This window comes from Diabrotica virgifera, chromosome 3, assembly GCF_917563875.1.
Source record: "Diabrotica virgifera virgifera chromosome 3, PGI_DIABVI_V3a".
NCBI lineage: Eukaryota > Metazoa > Arthropoda > Insecta > Coleoptera > Chrysomelidae > Diabrotica > Diabrotica virgifera.
This window is the reverse complement of record NC_065445.1, coordinates 128,884,928-128,904,025: the sequence shown is the minus strand read 5'-3', so window position 1 is coordinate 128,904,025 and position 19,098 is coordinate 128,884,928. Positions and strand designations below refer to the sequence as shown.

General features: G+C 34.1%; 1 protein-coding gene across 1 annotated transcript in view; it reads left to right on the top strand.

Moving 5' to 3' along the window:
* The window catches only part of LOC114339210 (glutamate receptor ionotropic, kainate 2-like), a 192,667-nt gene that overhangs the window by 144,850 nt on the left and 28,719 nt on the right, over nt 1-19,098 (top strand). Inside the window, exon 12 of the mRNA XM_050645520.1 lies at nt 17,207-17,322. Within this exon, the coding sequence (XP_050501477.1) occupies nt 17,207-17,322 (116 nt within the window). The remainder of the gene's footprint in view (nt 1-17,206; nt 17,323-19,098) is intronic.

Sequence of the window (19,098 nt, the reverse complement as noted above, 5' to 3'; positions counted from 1 at the left end):
AATAAGTCGACATACTCATTATGTTCAAATCCTGCGTGTGCTTTAATCCAGATAAAATGTACATTGATTCCTTTGGTTAAAAGATTTTGTTTAATATGTTTAATTTTATAAATGTATGGGCAGTCTTGGATGTTTGGGGGTCCATATTTACCAAGAGATTTCAATACTGCTAAGGAGTCAGACAAAATTATAATATGGGCGAAATCAAATTCAGCTACATATAGTAAAACTTCATATATTGCAATAGCCTCTGCTGTATAAATCGAAGTCTCCGGTTTCAGTTTGAATTTCTTTTCTATATGTCCCGATGGTATAAAAAAGGCGCATCCAGTTCCATCTGCAGATTTAGACGCATCTGTATATAGAGCTATTGACTCATTGTAACTATTCTTTATAGATAAAAGAATATTTTTATTTAAATATATGTTTAGTAAAGGGGCAACAAGAGTTCTGGCCATTTCTCCATGTAAAATCCCATAAGAAATCGCTAAGGTTCATTCTGCTCGTTTTTGGCTCGATGGCTCGTCAGATCGTGACGTGTGAGGTGTCGTTGTAAAGGGGAGGGGGTAATGAATATGTTAACACAAAAAACAATCGCAAAGATATTACCAAAACGGCATTACAGCATATCTCCGTTGTTAGTGGTCCGAGTACTACGTGTAAGACATTAAACAGCACCTATCTGTCATCGTAAAAGAGTCTTCAGCATATCGCTAATCGGACCTTGCTCATCATATTTATCTTGAACATGAAGAAGATTCACATGTTTATCCTTCTTGTTCTTTGTTAGGAAGGTTGGGAGGATCGTACTGTTTTTCTCCTTTTTCAAAATGTATACGTTGATTGAAATATTATTCTGCTTTTCAAAATTCGGAATCTGTTTGATGGTCATAGGCCACTGAATACCTTTAAGTTTTAATATGCTCGAGTAGTGCGGATAAGATGAGATTAAATCGATATGTTTAGTTGTAGGGTATAATGCTGATATGACAGCCCATGCAAAGCATGCCTCGTCATCGTTCTTAACATTGATACATGCCTTCTTTCGCTTTATGTGAGGGGGAAGTTTAATGTAGGAGGATCCAAGTTGCGGCGTAAATTTGTTAATGTTGACCCCCAGGTTAACAACTGCCTTTAGAGCCCATCCAGAATCACGTTCTTGGAATTCTTCCAAGTCTCTGGAGATGGGCTCCACTACTCTCTTTTCAAACCACTCATCCAAGTTTGTGTCTTTGTATATGGGAGAGTTTGAAGTAGTGAAATACTTGGTTTCATTTAGGATCATATCTCCGCTGGCTACTTCAAATTCCCCACCAAATGCCATATTCACCTTTACTGCCTCATCAGTCTTAAGAGCGTTCTGAATTCGTCGCTTAAACAAAGCTTTGCAATCTACCAGGAAACTACTCGGGTCCTTGTGTTTAAGGTTTGAGATGACACCAGTCCGAATTCTTGAATTGAATGCAGATATAGAGTCATCCCATTGTACCCTCTTGTACGCAGTCTCCGGTCGAGAGTTAAGTCCCGCGCCCTTCTTCTGTTCGGCTTTTAGTTGGTTTCTTAATGTTTTCACCTGCCGCATCTGGGCTTCGAGGTGCTGCTTTTCACCAATCGTCTTTGCAAACCTCATCCCATTATGTATCGTTTTTATAGCTTTCCTACACTCTACTAGCCCGTTTTTAACATTATCTTCCTGATAATCAGTTTTAATTAAACCTAAGATGGATGCAATTAACTGAATAAGTTTATTCAACATGTTTAAACAAAAAAAGCCAATATTCAAATATATGTTAAGAAAAAAATGTTCAAAAATTATAAATTTTTAAAAATCTGAATCAGAAATACAAAAATTTTCAAAAAAATTAAAAATCTTTGAAAAATTGCAAATATATCACTCACCAAAGCACGTCTAAATGATTTAAAACTCACCAGAGCACACATCTGAACGCTAGGAATATCTGAAACAGAATGAAGAAAATATCTTAATGCCGAGTATTAAGATATTCTTCTAGTCGGACGGAAAACTGAATGGTATTAGGTTATGCTTAAAAGGCCCCTGAATTGTGTAGATTTGTGCCTGTTGTTCCATAAGAATCAATGTAAAAGTGCTGCATTTAAGACATTTACTAAACTTGGTTACATTTTTCCCTACTCAGGCTACGAGAGATACATGAAGGTATCAGTACTACCAACATAATCCGATATAGCAAACACTATAAACACTGCACAAGTGTATAAGTAGCAAATTTTAGATTTAAACACCTAAAAATCTTGATTATTCCCCACCACTTTCATTACTAACTGCAGTACCTCAGAAGTACAGAGGGGGTACCTCTGACGTACAGACGTCATCAGAGACATGCTAACAGAAGGCATAAACAACCACAGAGGGGTATCGGAGACATACAGACGTCATCACAGACACGCTTACAGAAGGCGCAGACGACCACAGTGGGGTACATACGTCATCAGAGACACGCTAACAGAAGACACAGACGACCACAGAGTGGTACAGACGTCATCAGAGACACGCTAACAGAAGACACAAACGACGACAGAGGGGTACAGACGCCATCAGAGACACACTAACAGAAGACACAGAGGGGTACAGACGTCATCAGAGACACGCTAACAGAAGATACAGGCGATAACAGAGGGTTACCTGAGACGTACAGACGTCTACACAGACACGCTAACAGAAGGTCACAGAGGTATAAATACAAGCAGTTACAAGTCGAAAAGTCATTTGTTAACATGTCTTCAAATAGAGCGGTTCAAGTAAACAAACTTGCGGCAATAGTGAGAGAAAAGTACAAAGCTCTTAGAAGAATGCAAGCTGATGTGAAAGAGGTTCTACAGACAACGTTTAAGCCAATAACTTCGCCTCTTAAAGAAATAAGCAATTATGTGAATGAAAATGTTCCTAAACCAGATCTCAACGAAGATGACTCACAAATTAATCAACATCCACAGACCTGTGACGACGAACCTCTACATATGCAAACATCATACAACCCTTATTTAGAAACATATACACAAGATTTAGGGAATACTGACCAGATCTTTGGCCCCAAGTATAACTGGGAGACGGGTGATTGGGAGTTTGGAAATCACACCATTCAGTTCAGTAAAGATAGCATTAAAATGGATTCACACATTTTTAAAGCTACACCCGGCCTGTACGACCTGATTTTCTCGAAGGAACCTACACAATATACTCTAGCCGACCAAAAAATTTACAAAACTCTTCTAGACGAATCCGGAGTGCATAAAGATGACCGTGGACGTCTACGTCACCAATCTCACACAGCAAAATACGAAAAAATTATTAAGCCAATGTATCAAGGAAAAAGAAGAAGAACACAGGCTTTACATGGTACCGCAATAAATGTCGAACCACAAGTAGAAGATATGTCAGACATACAACAACAGTGTAAAAGAAGACATATATCACAGAAGGGTCAAAATACAAAAGACATGCAGATGCAAGGTTCAAAGAAAAACCGTGTTGATGTTCCCACAAGAACTGCTGAAAGAAGGGTTTGTGATATAGCAAAGAAGCAGATACTTGACGAACTGGAAGAGATATGGTGTCTGTATAGCGAACATGGCGACCCGAACATGCTTGTGAAAGGCCTTGAAATTCTTTCAAAAGCCGACGCTTTAACCGGAAAAAAAGCAGCTGAAATTATAGAAGAACTGAGGTACCTAGATATTATTGACTAATAACAGACACATACTTCAAGAAAACAAGAAATTTTAGAACAACCAAGAAAAACTTTAGAATTTAAGTTCATCTTAATAACAGATAACATATCCGACCTTCAAGAATGAATATACTAAAGTTCTGTGTTTTATACGTATTAATTTTTAACAAATAAAATATTATAGAATTTATTTAGCGTACTTTTTATTATATACATATCAGTTTATCGGTTGCACACGTCACTACCTTTAAAAGGAGCTATGACATCACCTATCCAAACTGGCTTTAACAGCCTCAATTATGAAAAATATTAAAAGTCCCAGGTATTCATAGAGATTCTCGAGGATATTTGAGACATCAAGCATTCCAGGATAAATTTAATAAAATTATCAAACCTTTCTTTAAAAATGAACAACCACATCATCGAAGCCGATTTGAAAATGCGCAGAAAAAATGGTAAAAACGTCGTAATAGTAATGAACAATCAACCAACAATGTAAACAGCGCACAGACGTAGAATATAAGGCACTATCGTTTAACCGATATGCCGTTACATCTATGGATGAAAATGTTAAAATAAATCGACTAGGACGTCTAGTTTTTAATTATTAACTTGTATTAATAGCTTTAATTATTACAATGTACCAGTATGAAAAATAAAAAAAACGCATAGTGTTTTTATATACTAACCCAATGCAGCACTAAGATTGCCAATTGGTAGAAAACTATTCATACATAAACAGAGAGAAATAGAAAACAGTAATCCACAATTATTAAAGCAGAGCAGACGGGAAATTCTTTGGACGTAATTATTTTAAAACTACATAGATAAAAGAAACACAAGTACATAGAAGGCCTGTACACAAAAATGAGGAGAGAGAAAGAGAAGTCAAAATTATTAAAGCAGAGTAGAAGTGAACTTTTTTTGCACGTAATTATGTTAAAAATACATAAAACAACCACAAGTATATAATACTAACACAAGAACTTATTTAAAAAAATATTTAAAACATGAAACACAAGTACATAATAAATACACATAAAAATGTTTAACGAATGAACAACAAAAATCGCTTACCTTGATTCAATATTTATCACTGCACTGCGAACTTACTAGCGAAAGGTTGAAATGCTAACTATAGCTCCGACACAATTGGTTATACACAATTATTACACTTTATACTTCTCAGAAACTCAATGAACTGACTATCCTCCGATTTCTATTTATATAGTAGGTTATTTTGATGATGCATTATAATTTACATGTACTTGCAGGATTCCTTGAAACGGCATTTGCATATTATTTCTAGAATTTGTGGTTTTAATTTCCGTTTTTAACAAGTATTGTGGAATGTGCTGTGTCATAATAATGAAATCGTATACTAAAAAATAAAATCGATGCTTTTTTTGCGGTCGTTACCCTACATTGTTACTAATTTTGCACCGTCAGGTTAAAATGCAATATTAGACGACATGAGAATATTATTTCTAGAAGTTGCAGTTTTAATTTCCGTTATTGAAATTTGCAAGGTGTTTCTGGCGATGTTGCAAAAATATAATCGTTGCTTTTTTGCGGTCATTGCCCTACATTCTTACTAATTCTGCATTATTATGTTACAGGTGTAATATGATATTGCTTCCGCTGACACATTTGTTTTGTGTGACTAATGAAATTCTATTTAATACTAGTATTAGATGTGGAATGTAGCTAGAATAATGAAATCGTATTTAATTTCTTCTTCTTCTTTGTGTCAAGCCATCTGTCAATTCTTCTTCTTTTCGGTGTGTCAATTCTTCTTCTTTTTACGTTTGTCATGTTGTTGTTAATTGTTCTTCTTCTTTTCAATTTATCAATTCTTCTTCCTCTTTTCGTTTGTCATGTTGATGTCAATTCTTCTTCTTCTTTTCGTTTGTCACGTCAACTTCTTCTTTTCGATTTATCAATTCTTCTTCCTCTTTTCGTTTGTCATGTTGTCAATTCTTCTTTTTCTTTTCGTTTGTCATGCTGCTGTAAATTGTTCTTCTTCTTTTCGTTTGTTACGTCCTCTTCTTCTTCTTTTCGATTTGTCAATTATTCTTCATTGTGTTGAGCTATTGTCACGTCTTATTCTTTTCGTTTGTCATGCTGATGTCAATTCTTCTTCTTTTCGTTTGTTATGTTGTCAATTCCTCTTCTTCTTTTCAATTTATCAAGTTTTCTTCATTGTGTTGAGCTAATGTTACTTTTTCTTCTTCTTTTCGTTTGTCAATTCTTCTTTACGTTTGTCATGTTGCCGTCAATTCTTCTCCTAGTCGATTTATTTTAACATTTTCATCCATAGATGTAACGGCATATCGGTTAAACGATAGTGCCTTATATTCTACGTCTGAGCGCTGTTTAAATTGTTGGTTGATTGTTCATTACTATTACGACGTTTTTACCATTTTTTATGCGCATTTTCAAATCGGCTTCGATGATGTGGTTGTTCATTTTTAAAGAAAGGTTTGATAATTTTATTAAATTTATCCTGGAATGCTTGATGTCTCAAATATCCTCGAGAATCTCTATGAATACCTGGGACTTTTAATATTTTTCATAATTGAGGCTGTTAAAGCCAGTTTGGATAGGTGATGTCATAGCTCCTTTTAAAGGTAGTGACGTGTGCAACCGATAAACTGATATGTATATAATAAAAAGTACGCTAAATAAATTCTATAATATTTTATTTGTTAAAAATTAATACGTATAAAACACAGAACTTTAGTATATTCATTCTTGAAGGTCGGATATGTTATCTGTTATTAAGATGAACTTAAATTCTAAAGTTTTTCTTGGTTGTTCTAAAATTTCTTGTTTTCTTGAAGTATGTGTCTGTTATTAGTCAATAATATCTAGGTACCTCAGTTCTTCTATAATTTCAGCTGCTTTTTTTCCGGTTAAAGCGTCGGCTTTTGAAAGAATTTCAAGGCCTTTCACAAGCATGTTCGGGTCGCCATGTTCGCTATACAGACACCATATCTCTTCCAGTTCGTCAAGTATCTGCTTCTTTGCTATATCACAAACCCTTCTTTCAGCAGTTCTTGTGGGAACATCAACACGGTTTTTCTTTGAACCTTGCATCTGCATGTCTTTTGTATTTTGACCCTTCTGTGATATATGTCTTCTTTTACACTGTTGTTGTATGTCTGACATATCTTCTACTTGTGGTTCGACATTTATTGCGGTACCATGTAAAGCTTGTGTTCTTCTTCTTTTTCCTTGATACATTGGCTTAATAATTTTTTCGTATTTTGCTGTGTGAGATTGGTGACGTAGACGTCCACGGTCATCTTTATGCACTCCGGATTCGTCTAGAAGAGTTTTGTAAATTTTTTGGTCGGCTAGAGTATATTGTGTAGGTTCCTTCGAGAAAATCAGGTCGTACAGGCCGGGTGTAGCTTTAAAAATGTGTGAATCCATTTTAATGCTATCTTTACTGAACTGAATGGTGTGATTTCCAAACTCCCATTCACCCGTCTCCCAGTTATACTTGGGGCCAAAGATCTGGTCAGTATTCCCTAAATCTTGTGTATATGTTTCTAAATAAGGGTTGTATGATGTTTGCATATGTAGAGGTTCGTCGTCACAGGTCTGTGGATGTTGATTAATTTGTGAGTCATCTTCGTTGAGATCTGGTTTAGGAACATTTTCATTCACATAATTGCTTATTTCTTTAAGAGGCGAAGTTATTGGCTTAAACGTTGTCTGTAGAACCTCTTTCACATCAGCTTGCATTCTTCTAAGAGCTTTGTACTTTTCTCTCACTATTGCCGCAAGTTTGTTTACTTGAACCGCTCTATTTGAAGACATGTTAACAAATGACTTTTCGACTTGTAACTGCTTGTATTTATACCTCTGTGACCTTCTGTTAGCGTGTCTGTGTAGACGTCTGTACGTCTCAGGTAACCCTCTGTTATCGCCTGTATCTTCTGTTAGCGTGTCTCTGATGACGTCTGTACCCCTCTGTGTCTTCTGTTAGTGTGTCTCTGATGGCGTCTGTACCCCTCTGTCGTCGTTTGTGTCTTCTGTTAGCGTGTCTCTGATGACGTCTGTACCACTCTGTGGTCGTCTGTGTCTTCTGTTAGCGTGTCTCTGATGACGTATGTACCCCTCTGTGGTCGTCTGCGCCTTCTGTAAGCGTGTCTGTGATGACGTCTGTATGTCTCCGATACCCCTCTGTGGTTGTTTATGCCTTCTGTTAGCATGTCTCTGATGACGTCTGTACGTCAGAGGTACCCCCTCTGTACTTCTGAGGTACTGCAGTTAGTAATGAAAGTGGTGGGGAATAATCAAGATTTTTAGGTGTTTAAATCTAAAATTTGCTACTTATACACTTGTGCAGTGTTTATAGTGTTTGCTATATCGGATTATGTTGGTAGTACTGATACCTTCATGTATCTCTCGTAGCCTGAGTAGGGAAAAATGTAACCAAGTTTAGTAAATGTCTTAAATGCAGCACTTTTACATTGATTCTTATGGAACAACAGGCACAAATCTACACAATTCAGGGGCCTTTTAAGCATAACCTAATACCATTCAGTTTTCCGTCCGACTAGAAGAATATCTTAATACTCGGCATTAAGATATTTTCTTCATTCTGTTTCAGATATTCCTAGCGTTCAGACGTGTGCTCTGGTGAGTTTTAAATCATTTAGACGTGCTCTGGTGAGTGATATATTTGCAATTTTTCAAAGATTTTTAATTTTTTTGAAAATTTTTGTATTTCTGATTCAGATTTTTAAAAATTTATAATTTTTGAACATTTTTTTCTTAACATATATTTGAATATTGGCTTTTTTTGTTTAAACATGTTGAATAAACTTATTCAGTTAATTGCATCCATCTTAGGTTTAATTAAAACTGATTATCAGGAAGATAATGTTAAAAACGGGCTAGTAGAGTGTAGGAAAGCTATAAAAACGATACATAATGGGATGAGGTTTGCAAAGACGATTGGTGAAAAGCAGCATCTCGAAGCCCAGATGCGGCAGGTGAAAACATTAAGAAACCAACTAAAAGCCGAACAGAAGAAGGGCGCGGGACTTAACTCTCGACCGGAGACTGCGTACAAGAGGGTACAATGGGATGACTCTATATCTGCATTCAATTCAAGAATTCAGACTGGTGTCATCTCAAACCTTAAACACAAGGACCCGAGTAGTTTCCTGGTAGATTGCAAAGCTTTGTTTAAGCGACGAATTCAGAACGCTCTTAAGACTGATAAGGCAGTAAAGGTGAATATGGCATTTGGTGGGGAATTTGAAGTAGCCAGCGGAGATATGATCCTAAATGAAACCAAGTATTTCACTACTTCAAACTCTCCCATATACAAAGACACAAACTTGGATGAGTGGTTTGAAAAGAGAGTAGTGGAGCCCATCTCCAGAGACTTGGAAGAATTCCAAGAACGCGATTCTGGATGGGCTCTAAAGGCAGTTGTTAACCTGGGGGTCAACATTAACAAATTTACGCCGCAACTTGGATCCTCCTACATTAAACTTCCCCCTCACATAAAGCGAAAGAAGGCATGTATCAATGTTAAGAACGATGACGAGGCATGCTTTGCATGGGCTGTCATATCAGCATTATACCCTACAACTAAACATATCGATTTAATCTCATCTTATCCGCACTACTCGAGCATATTAAAACTTAAAGGTATTCAGTGGCCTATGACCATCAAACAGATTCCGAATTTTGAAAAGCAGAATAATATTTCAATCAACGTATACATTTTGAAAAAGGAGAAAAACAGTACGATCCTCCCAACCTTCCTAACAAAGAACAAGAAGGATAAACATGTGAATCTTCTTCATGTTCAAGATAAATATGATGAGCAAGGTCCGATTAGCGATATGCTGAAGACTCTTTTACGATGACAGATAGGTGCTGTTTAATGTCTTACACGTAGTACTCGGACCACTAACAACGGAGATATGCTGTAATGCCGTTTTGGTAATATCTTTGCGATTGTTTTTTGTGTTAACATATTCATTACCCCCTCCCCTTTACAACGACACCTCACACGTCACGATCTGACGAGCCATCGCGCCTCCACCACAAAACGAGACAAAAACGAGCAGAATGAACCTTAGCGATTTCTTATGGTATTTTACATGGAGAAATGGCCAGAACTCTTGTTGCCCCTTTACTATGTTTTCACTATAATTTGGTACAATAATATCTGTAGGAGAAAAGAAAGAAGAGTACGCGTACTTTTTGAATAAGTCGTTCGTTTTATCTATATTTTTTAAGAGTACTATATTTTGATTATAAGCTTCACACAGTAAGGGAGATTTCTTTTTTTGCCAATATTTATTGGTTAGATCATGGCAACTTAAAGTCACTATTTTTTGGTATAGAAGAGGGTTAATTAAGTATACTTTCATTAAATATTTTTTGGACAAAAAACTTCGTCTTAGATTTAAAGGAGGTTCCAAGGCTTCCAAATATAAAGCTTGTACTGGAGTGGATCTCATAGCTCCTAGACATATTCGTAAGGCTGAATTCTGTAAAACGTTGATTTTGTTTAGTAGTGCATTACTTGCTGATCCATACAAAACACTGCCGTAATCGAAAATAGATCGTATGTAAGCTTTATAAAATAATAAACTTACTTCAACATCCGATCCCCACCAAGTTCTATGAATTGATTTAAGAAAGTTTATTCCCTTATTACACCTGTTCAACATGTCGTCAATATGTAACTTCCAGGTCAATTTTTGGTCGAGTATCATTCCAAGATATTTAATTTTATTTTTAAAAGAAAATTTATGCCCACCTAAGGTGATTGTGCTAATATTAGGAAAGTTATGTCTGGTAAATAAACAAACTTGTGATTTACTGCATGATAATTCAAAGCCATTTTCAATAAACCATTTTTTATGGAGACCATAGACACTATTCAAGTTTTCAATGGATTGCTGATATTTCTTGTGTTCTGTGTACAAACAGAAATCGTCAGCATATTGTACAACATTAAATGCAATATTGTTAATAGTGATGTTGTGTAGATCTGCTGTGTAAATGTTAAATAAAATAGGGCTCAAAACGGAGCCCTGAGGTAATCCTTTATTATTAAGTCTAGGGCCTATAAGAGTATGATTATTTTTTAAATAAATTATTCTATTTTTATACAGGTTTACAATGTTAGAAGCAAACTGTGATGGAATATTAAAAAATGTAATCATTTTTTCTTAGAGAATTGAAAGAGAGACAGAGTCATAAGCACCTTCGATGTCTAAAAATAAAGCGGGCACATAACTGTTCCTGGAAAAACTGTTCTGAATGTCTACAACAAGAGTTGTTAAGGAATCTAAAGTTCCATAACCTTTTTTAAAACCATGTTGGTTAGCGGGTAAAGTATTTTGATCCCTTAGCCACCAATCCAACCTAATCTTAACCATCCGTTCGAGAGTCTTCAATATACATGACAATAATGATATCGGTCGGTAAGCTTCAGCTAATTTAGGGTCTTTCCCCGGTTTGGGAATAGGAACGAATATAATACGCTTAAAATCTATTATGCTGTTGCCTTCAATAATTATCTGGTCAAATATATTTAAAAGTAATTGTTTTGCGTTATCTGGTAAATGTTGTATCATAGGATATTTGATTGCATCGTATCCTGGTGAGGTACTAACGCGATTATCAAGGGCAAATTCTAATTCAGTTCTCGAAAAAGGTGTAAGGAGAAAATGATTCTGATCAGATGGAAGCGTTTTAGAATTAATAACATCTAACTGGTTATTTACGTAAGGTGGAGCTATTTTATCGAAAAAATCGTCTACCCATGAATTACTTAGAGGTAATGAAAAATTAACTTTTTTCCTATTCATTTTTCTTGCTTGATTCCAAATAAGACTAGATGGAGTTTTTTTATTTAATTTTGAACACCATGCAACCCAACTTTGTTTGGCCTTTAATTTCAGGAATTTTTTGACACGAGCATTTACTTCTTTGCATTTACAAAAATTTTCAGGAGAAGAATTGTTTTTATAGTTTATTAATGCCTTCTTTCTTTCTGCAACGGATTGATCACATTCCGAATCCCACCACGGAGGGGGAGTCCGTTTGCATTAAAATGGTTTATATTCAGTAATAGATTGTTTAGAAGCTTCATTAATACAGTCAATAAGGAAATTATATTTTTCTTGGGTATTTAAGGATGTGTGAGGTTTTTCGTTTAATAAGGTATCAACAAGCTGAGAGTATAATGACCAATTTGCTTTTTTAATGTTCCACTTAGTACTGGGATAAATGGTATTAGCATTAGTTCCCAAGACATCGATCACAACCTTTATAACGAAATGATTTGATCCCAAGGTATCAAGATCTACAGACCACGAAGTTTTATCAAAAAGGGATGGTGAGCAAAACGTGACATCAATCATGGAATCTGAGTTTCCTGGACTCGTTTGGCAAGTTGGTTGTCCATTATTCATTACTACATAATCTAAATTCTGAATTGTCTCCACAATTTGATGGCCTATATTATCATTTTTATATGAGCCCCACAGAGAATTATGTGCATTCATATCTCCTCCAATGATACAAGGGTGTTTTAGTTGAGAAAATAAGTTATCCCAATCTTCGGTTTTGGTTTTAGTTTTTGGGCACCTACATACAGAGAGTAAACTTAAATAACTTTGTTTATAGTTGATTTTAATACCACAAGCAAGCAAGTCTTGAATATAATTTTTTTTAATTGTTATGCGCTCAAAAGGAATACCAGTTTTAATTAAAATAGCAACTCCAGAATAGCCGTCATCGCGATCTTCGCGTATCACATTATAACCTCTATAAATATATACAACATCCCGTTTAAACCAAGTTTCACTTATTAAAGCTATGTCAATATCTTCGGTTATTAAAAAGCTAATAAGGCTGTTTTTGTTAGCAACAGCTGATCGAGCATTCCATTGTATTATTTTGAGTTTAGATTTGTTCGTCATTAGATGAGTTATTTTTTAAAATATTATCTAGAACATTATTAATACCTTTGGCTAACAAATTCATGTCAAGTGATTTTGCCTCTTCTAAACAATTAATATTTTGAATAAAACTTGAGAAAAGAAGTACTAAGGAATCTACTAACTTATTTTTATCATTGTCTGTATTAGGAAAACTTTCCTTATTTAAGGGAGGTAAAGGTTGAGACGGTCCAAATCTGAAAGGGATGAGATATGGTGTAGGATCTTCGGAAGTTGGAGATGATACTTTTTTTTTTATTTGCACTATACTCAGTGCTTGATGTACTACAGCTTGGTTGGCTAAAACTTTTGGGTTTCTGTAGGTGGCTTTTCAATGGCTTGAGATAAGGAGCTGTACTAACTTCAGAGGAGTTAGTTAATTTTGGAAATTCTTTGTCTGAATTTGACAATATTTCAAATCTGTTATTAGAAATAAGACCAGAAAATGATGAGTCACTCAAATTTTTTGCCTCCAAATATGAGATTTTATGTTCAATCACGATATTTTTTATTTTTTTTTTGATGTTCGAAAAAAGGACAGTTTTTAGAGATCGATATATGCTTATCAGTTTTACAGTGTATGCAATACTTTTTTGTTTCATCACATGTATGTATGTCATTTTTAATTTGTCCACATTGTATACAGTATTCCTGTGTACCTTTACACTGTCTAGAAATATGTCCATATTTGAGGCATTTATAACATTGCGTCACTTTACCCAACAATTTTTCCACTTGGAAAAATACATAATTTATCACAACATAGTTTGGCAAACAATTGCCTTCAAAAGTAATTATAACATTACGTCTAGGGACGTATTCTGTATTTCCATCCTTTTCTACTTTCCTGTGCATTCTTTTAATATCAATAATTGGTGAACTAGAGCTCATATATTTTTTCAAATAGTCAATATTATATTTGGTATCAACATCGCGTATCAGTCCTTTGATTTCCAAGAGGTGATTTGGAATGTACGCTTTTAAATTATCGTCCTTTAAGTGACTATTATTGACTAAATTGTTTGCATCCAAAATAGATTTGAGGATTACTTTAACACGGTTTCTTCCTATACTTTTAATTTGCTTAATATTATTAATCTTTAATTTTTGATGTAAAATATCTGCAACAACCATTGGATGCAAACGGGAAATATTCTGATCATTGGTCTTCTCAACATAAACACAACAATTTTGAAAGTCGTAACTATTACAATTAATATTAAAAAGTTTTACCTCCCTTGTAGCAGAAGAATTTGTGGTGATAGTTCATGTATCCATGTCTTGATTACTATCACTAATAACTTCAGCAGTATTTAGTTCGCACACTGGCGTCTTTTTTATATTCTCCCCCATCTGGGGAGAATATTTTCACTTTTGTATCACTATTCTACAATATGTAAATGTTTTTACCGACGATGAAATTTAAATGTTTTAATTGTCACAAAAACTGCGAGCTGAATGTCAATATTTAGGTACGGTTAACCATGGCCAAATTTTAAACTGTTCACACAAAAGTTAAACACCGTGAAAAGAAGCCTAGGCTGTTTAACCCATAGGACTGAAACTTCTTATCAATGATAATTAAAACCACTATAAAATTAATTTAAGTTAAGCTACTAAAAAATTAATTTTTTCTGGAGCTATTTTAGATGCAACCGTATTTGACGTTTATTAATGTCAAAAAAGTGGAATATCTCGTTTAATATTAGTTTTACAACAAAAATGTACCTACATAAAAATGAAAACAAATAATTGTTATACAATTTTTATTTACTTCGTTTTTTTTTGTTAAAATCAATATTTAAGGTAGTACGTATGCGGCAAAGGCGCGAACGTAAAAACTGATTGAGTTTATAGTAATTGCCTTTGTTAAATATCTACGCCATTTTCAACTTTTAGACAAAAATAGCAAGAACTAAAATTGTTCCAAATATGGTTTCCGGCAACTTCTTTTTAACAATTTTTTTCGTGCGGTTGATATTTTCTGAGTTAAGCGGAAAAATAGTAAAAAGGGGTGGGGGAGAATAGTTTTTGAATTGATTCTTGTTTCTGAGCTAACCCAAATTTTATAATTCTATCCTTTAGCGGAGGAGAATAGTCGTGAAAATTTAAAATCGCGACTGAATTCTGCCGTTGAGTTAGCCGCCATATTGATTTTAGTGGAGATCCGTTGTTGCTTAATATCTCCGCCATTTTAAACTTTTCGACAAAATTGGTAGGAACTAAAATTGTTGGAAATGCAATTTCATACAATTTCTTTTCAACAATTTGTTTTATGCGATCAATATTTTCCTAGTTAAGGGGGAAATAGAAGAAGTGGAGGAGAAGCAGAATTATTGAATTGTCTTATTTATTATTAACTTTACAAGATAATTGTACATAAATAAAAATATAGAGAATTATATTTTATACAATTTTTGAAACCAAATGAACCACAAATCAAACTACATAAAAGACATAAATAATAACTTATATGCATTAAGTTCACTTAATTTTATTAACTAGAGGAGTTATTGGTTGAATTTGGAATTTGGACCTCTTCTTCTTCTCTTCTTCTTCTTTTTGTATAGACATGACTCTGTCTGTTTTTTTAATGTGCCTTTAGTAAGTTGTCGTTCCATCCTTTTCGTGGTCTTCCCACTGATCGTCTTCCTATTGGGGAACCGTCTCTCGCTGTCCTGACTACCCTATTTGTTGTCATTCTGCTTATGTGGTCATTCCATTCTATGCTTCTGTTTCTTACCCAGTGGCACGAATTTGGACCTCGTTGGTGGGAATTTCCCAATCCCCCCTCGTAGATCCGCCACTGGTTCTCTCGAAAAATTGTAAGAAATCGCAATTGCAACAGTTTAGGTCACACTTTTGTCAAAAAGTTGAAAATGGCCGATTGCTGTAAAACCATACGGGTCTTACGCTCGCGCTTTTACCGCATATCTACGTACTACATTAAATATTGATTTTAGCAAAACATTGAAACAGATCAAAATTATGTAAAATTTCAGTCTCCCAATTTTTGTGTAGGTACATTTTTGTCGTCAAACTTGTAATAAATGAGATAATTCAATAATTATTCTATAACTGTCACTATTTTCCGCCATAGCTCGGAAAATATCGACCGAAAATATTACTCGAAATAAAAAATCATTTTCAATAATTTTAATTCTTATACTTTTTGTCGAAAAGTTGAAAATTGTGGAGATATTGAGCAAAAACGGTTCTCGTTTGAAATCAAGATGGAGGCTAACGCAACGGCGAAATTTAGTCCAGATTTTAAAGTTACACTAATATTGACCTTCTCTAAACACAAGAAAAATAAAATTTGGGGCAGCTCGTAATGCAAGGTTAGGCCTGTTATTCGTCTAACCCGACTGGACTAAATATCCGTCACTCAAATATCATAGTAAACGTGGTTAAAGCGAACTAACTTACTACGAAAAATATTTAAATCTACACAGGAGCCTGTTGTTTTATGAACATCAGTTATACGCTCTGAGCTTCGCTGGTGTCGCTCCTGGCGGATTACTAATTCAACTTTCAGCGGTAATTTTTAAATTTATTATTTAATTGTTATCGCTTAATATTTACAACATATTTACAACGCTAAAAAGTAATTAAATTGTAACAGATTTTTTAAAGATCTTGCTAATCATTTTGACGTTCTATTGATGAAATATTTAATTTCTTACTTCGGATACTTTCACAATTATCGTGTAGATGGCGCCAAGATTAATTGATTTATTTATGATTACATATTACGGAACATTAAAAAAACGTAAATTCAGTATTTAAAACGTCAGTATATTTAAGGTAAATATATATACCACAGCTTTGACCAATTAATATTTTTTATAATTAATGTTTTTAATTTTAAATTTAAATTAATCACTTTTACATTTATGTCAAATTTCCGGTAAACGTTTACAGACTTGCCACTACTGGCGCTCGCGAATTTATAAATATCCCCTCTACGTACGAGCTCACAGCGTATATATTATCTATAAATATTATATTTTCTGAAAAAAGTTGTTATAAAGAGGATAGGCAAAAAATCTTGGTCAAATGCTATTTAAATGCATTTATTTTTTTCGAAACCTGAGAGAAAGTATTTTTGAAAATTTAAACACAAAATACAAAAACTACATTATTAGATATCTACTAAGGGCTGAAAGTCCGAGTAAACTTCTATAATGTTTAATTTAACAAGTTACAGGGGAGAAAAAAAGGGAAAATTTAGTGTGATTTTAAATTTCAAATAGTATTTCATTCAAAAAATTTTTGTTTGTTTTAAGGGACTTTCGGCGCTCGGTAATAATGTAATATTTCGTTATGTGTTTAAAAATTTTTTCAAAATATTTATTAGCTTTTTCAAGACTTAAAAAAATTAATGCATTTAAATAGCCTGTGACCAAGATTTTGCACCTACCTCCTATTATTTAAATTAAATATTAAAATCTGGCGATTTAAACCTTTTTGGCCCATCTTAATTCAATTTATTTTTGTGTATTTTAGATTCAACGTATAGAAGCAGTTTAAGCACTGCTATTTTGTTAATGCAAAATTCAGGGCAGCTTGACAAATTCAAGAGGAAATGGTGGGAAGAAAGAAGAGGAGGTGGTCAATGTTCTGTAAGTAATAAATTAAATCGGATATTTATATTCTTTATGTATAGTCAGATAGATAGAAGCGGATTTAGCTCGTGATGAGTAATATGGACAATCTACACAGGTATATGTTGAATGGGCGGACAATCGAGCGGGAGACGGGGTAGTTATATGGGGTCATAGTCGCGGTTTTTATTATTATTTTTTGTGACGCTCATGATAGAAATATTGCACCAAAATTTGGGAATAAGTAGGTCATGACGTAACTAAGCAAAATCTTCAGGGGCGGAACGCTGCGTGGAGACAAAGCGGAGGCGGGCAGGGATAAATTTAAAAATTCTAAGGGATTTTTGTGACGTTCGTGCACCAAAATTTGGAAATTTCGATCACGATCGCAAAAAAAAATAAAACCGCGACTTCGACCCCTTATAATATAACAAACCTCGTCCCCCGCTCAGGGGTCCGCCCGTGTGTCAACTGGCTAGTTGACTTCTCATAAATTATATGACACCGAAATAATTTTATTTTAATGTCGCATGTCATTCGTTTCGGGTGACACAAATAAACAATTCTTAACTAAAGTTGTGGCTTATTAAAACAGATTGTCTAATGGTCAGCAGTTTTTCCCTGTATGTATCCCATATCAACTCCGATTTATAGGTGAATATTGCCTGGTTTCATCAACAAATCTTAAGCTCCAGCTTAGCCCAGCTCAGCTTATAGATAGTACGTTCTGTAACGGTAAAATATTGCAAAACCTCTAAATTTTAAAGAACCGATTGGATTGACATGAAATTTGGCATACACATAGCTGGTAAGTTAAAGAAAAAAAGTGATATTGTGCCGATGTGTGCTTTTGTCCTAGGGGTGAGTTTCATATATGTCCAAATAATTCCGGAAATGGATAAACTGACTAATTCTAAGCAACTTTTGTTTTACAGAGTTTTTTCACCAAGTCAATACTTTTCGAGTTATTTGCGAGTGAACATGTTGATTTTTTCAACAAAATAACTACGGTTTTAGACGGTTTTTCGCAAATAACTCAAAAAGTAAGTATTTTGTCGAAAAAAACATTCTTAGCAAAACTATAGCCTGTAACAAAGTGAAAAAGATGGTGTATATATTAGGTCTCTATACGTAGCAGAAGCAGAGTTACTAGCTAATGAAAATATGCTCATATTCGTCAAATTCCAAATCGAAAATTTTAACGTGATATAACCAAAAAATGAAGCACTTTTTGGGAAAACTCATTACAACTTTTTTAAAGTGTTGAAAAAAGCTTTATTTGTGTTTTACAAAAAACATTATAGCCTCAAAAGTAGACAAGTTACGCTCATAATAAATTTGGCCCCTTTTCTTTGGTAAAAAAATCAGGAAAATCACCCCCTAATTAGCATCTCAAATGAACTTAATCGTTACCATTTCACAAGTTTCTTTACTCGTGTATGTATTGTTTATATGATCTGTAAGTTTCATCGGTTCAAAGTCCTTATTTTTGAAAGGGCTTGTATTTAAAAGAACTATTCACCAATCACGATAGTATGCAAATTTAGAAACACCAAATCTTAACCAATCTTTGTTTTACAGAAAATCAAAAAATACAAAAGATTTAAAAAAGCTAAGAGGACTCTTTTTATTGTTTGAGATTTTTGTTATCTCCAACAATTTTTAAGTTATTTTGAAAAAAAAGCAATTTTTTATTTTGAAAAAAAAGCAATTTTTTCAAAATAAAAATTTTTAAAAAGTTTACTTTAAAACCATTTTTTTTAAATAAGCACTTTAAATTAATAAACCTTAAAG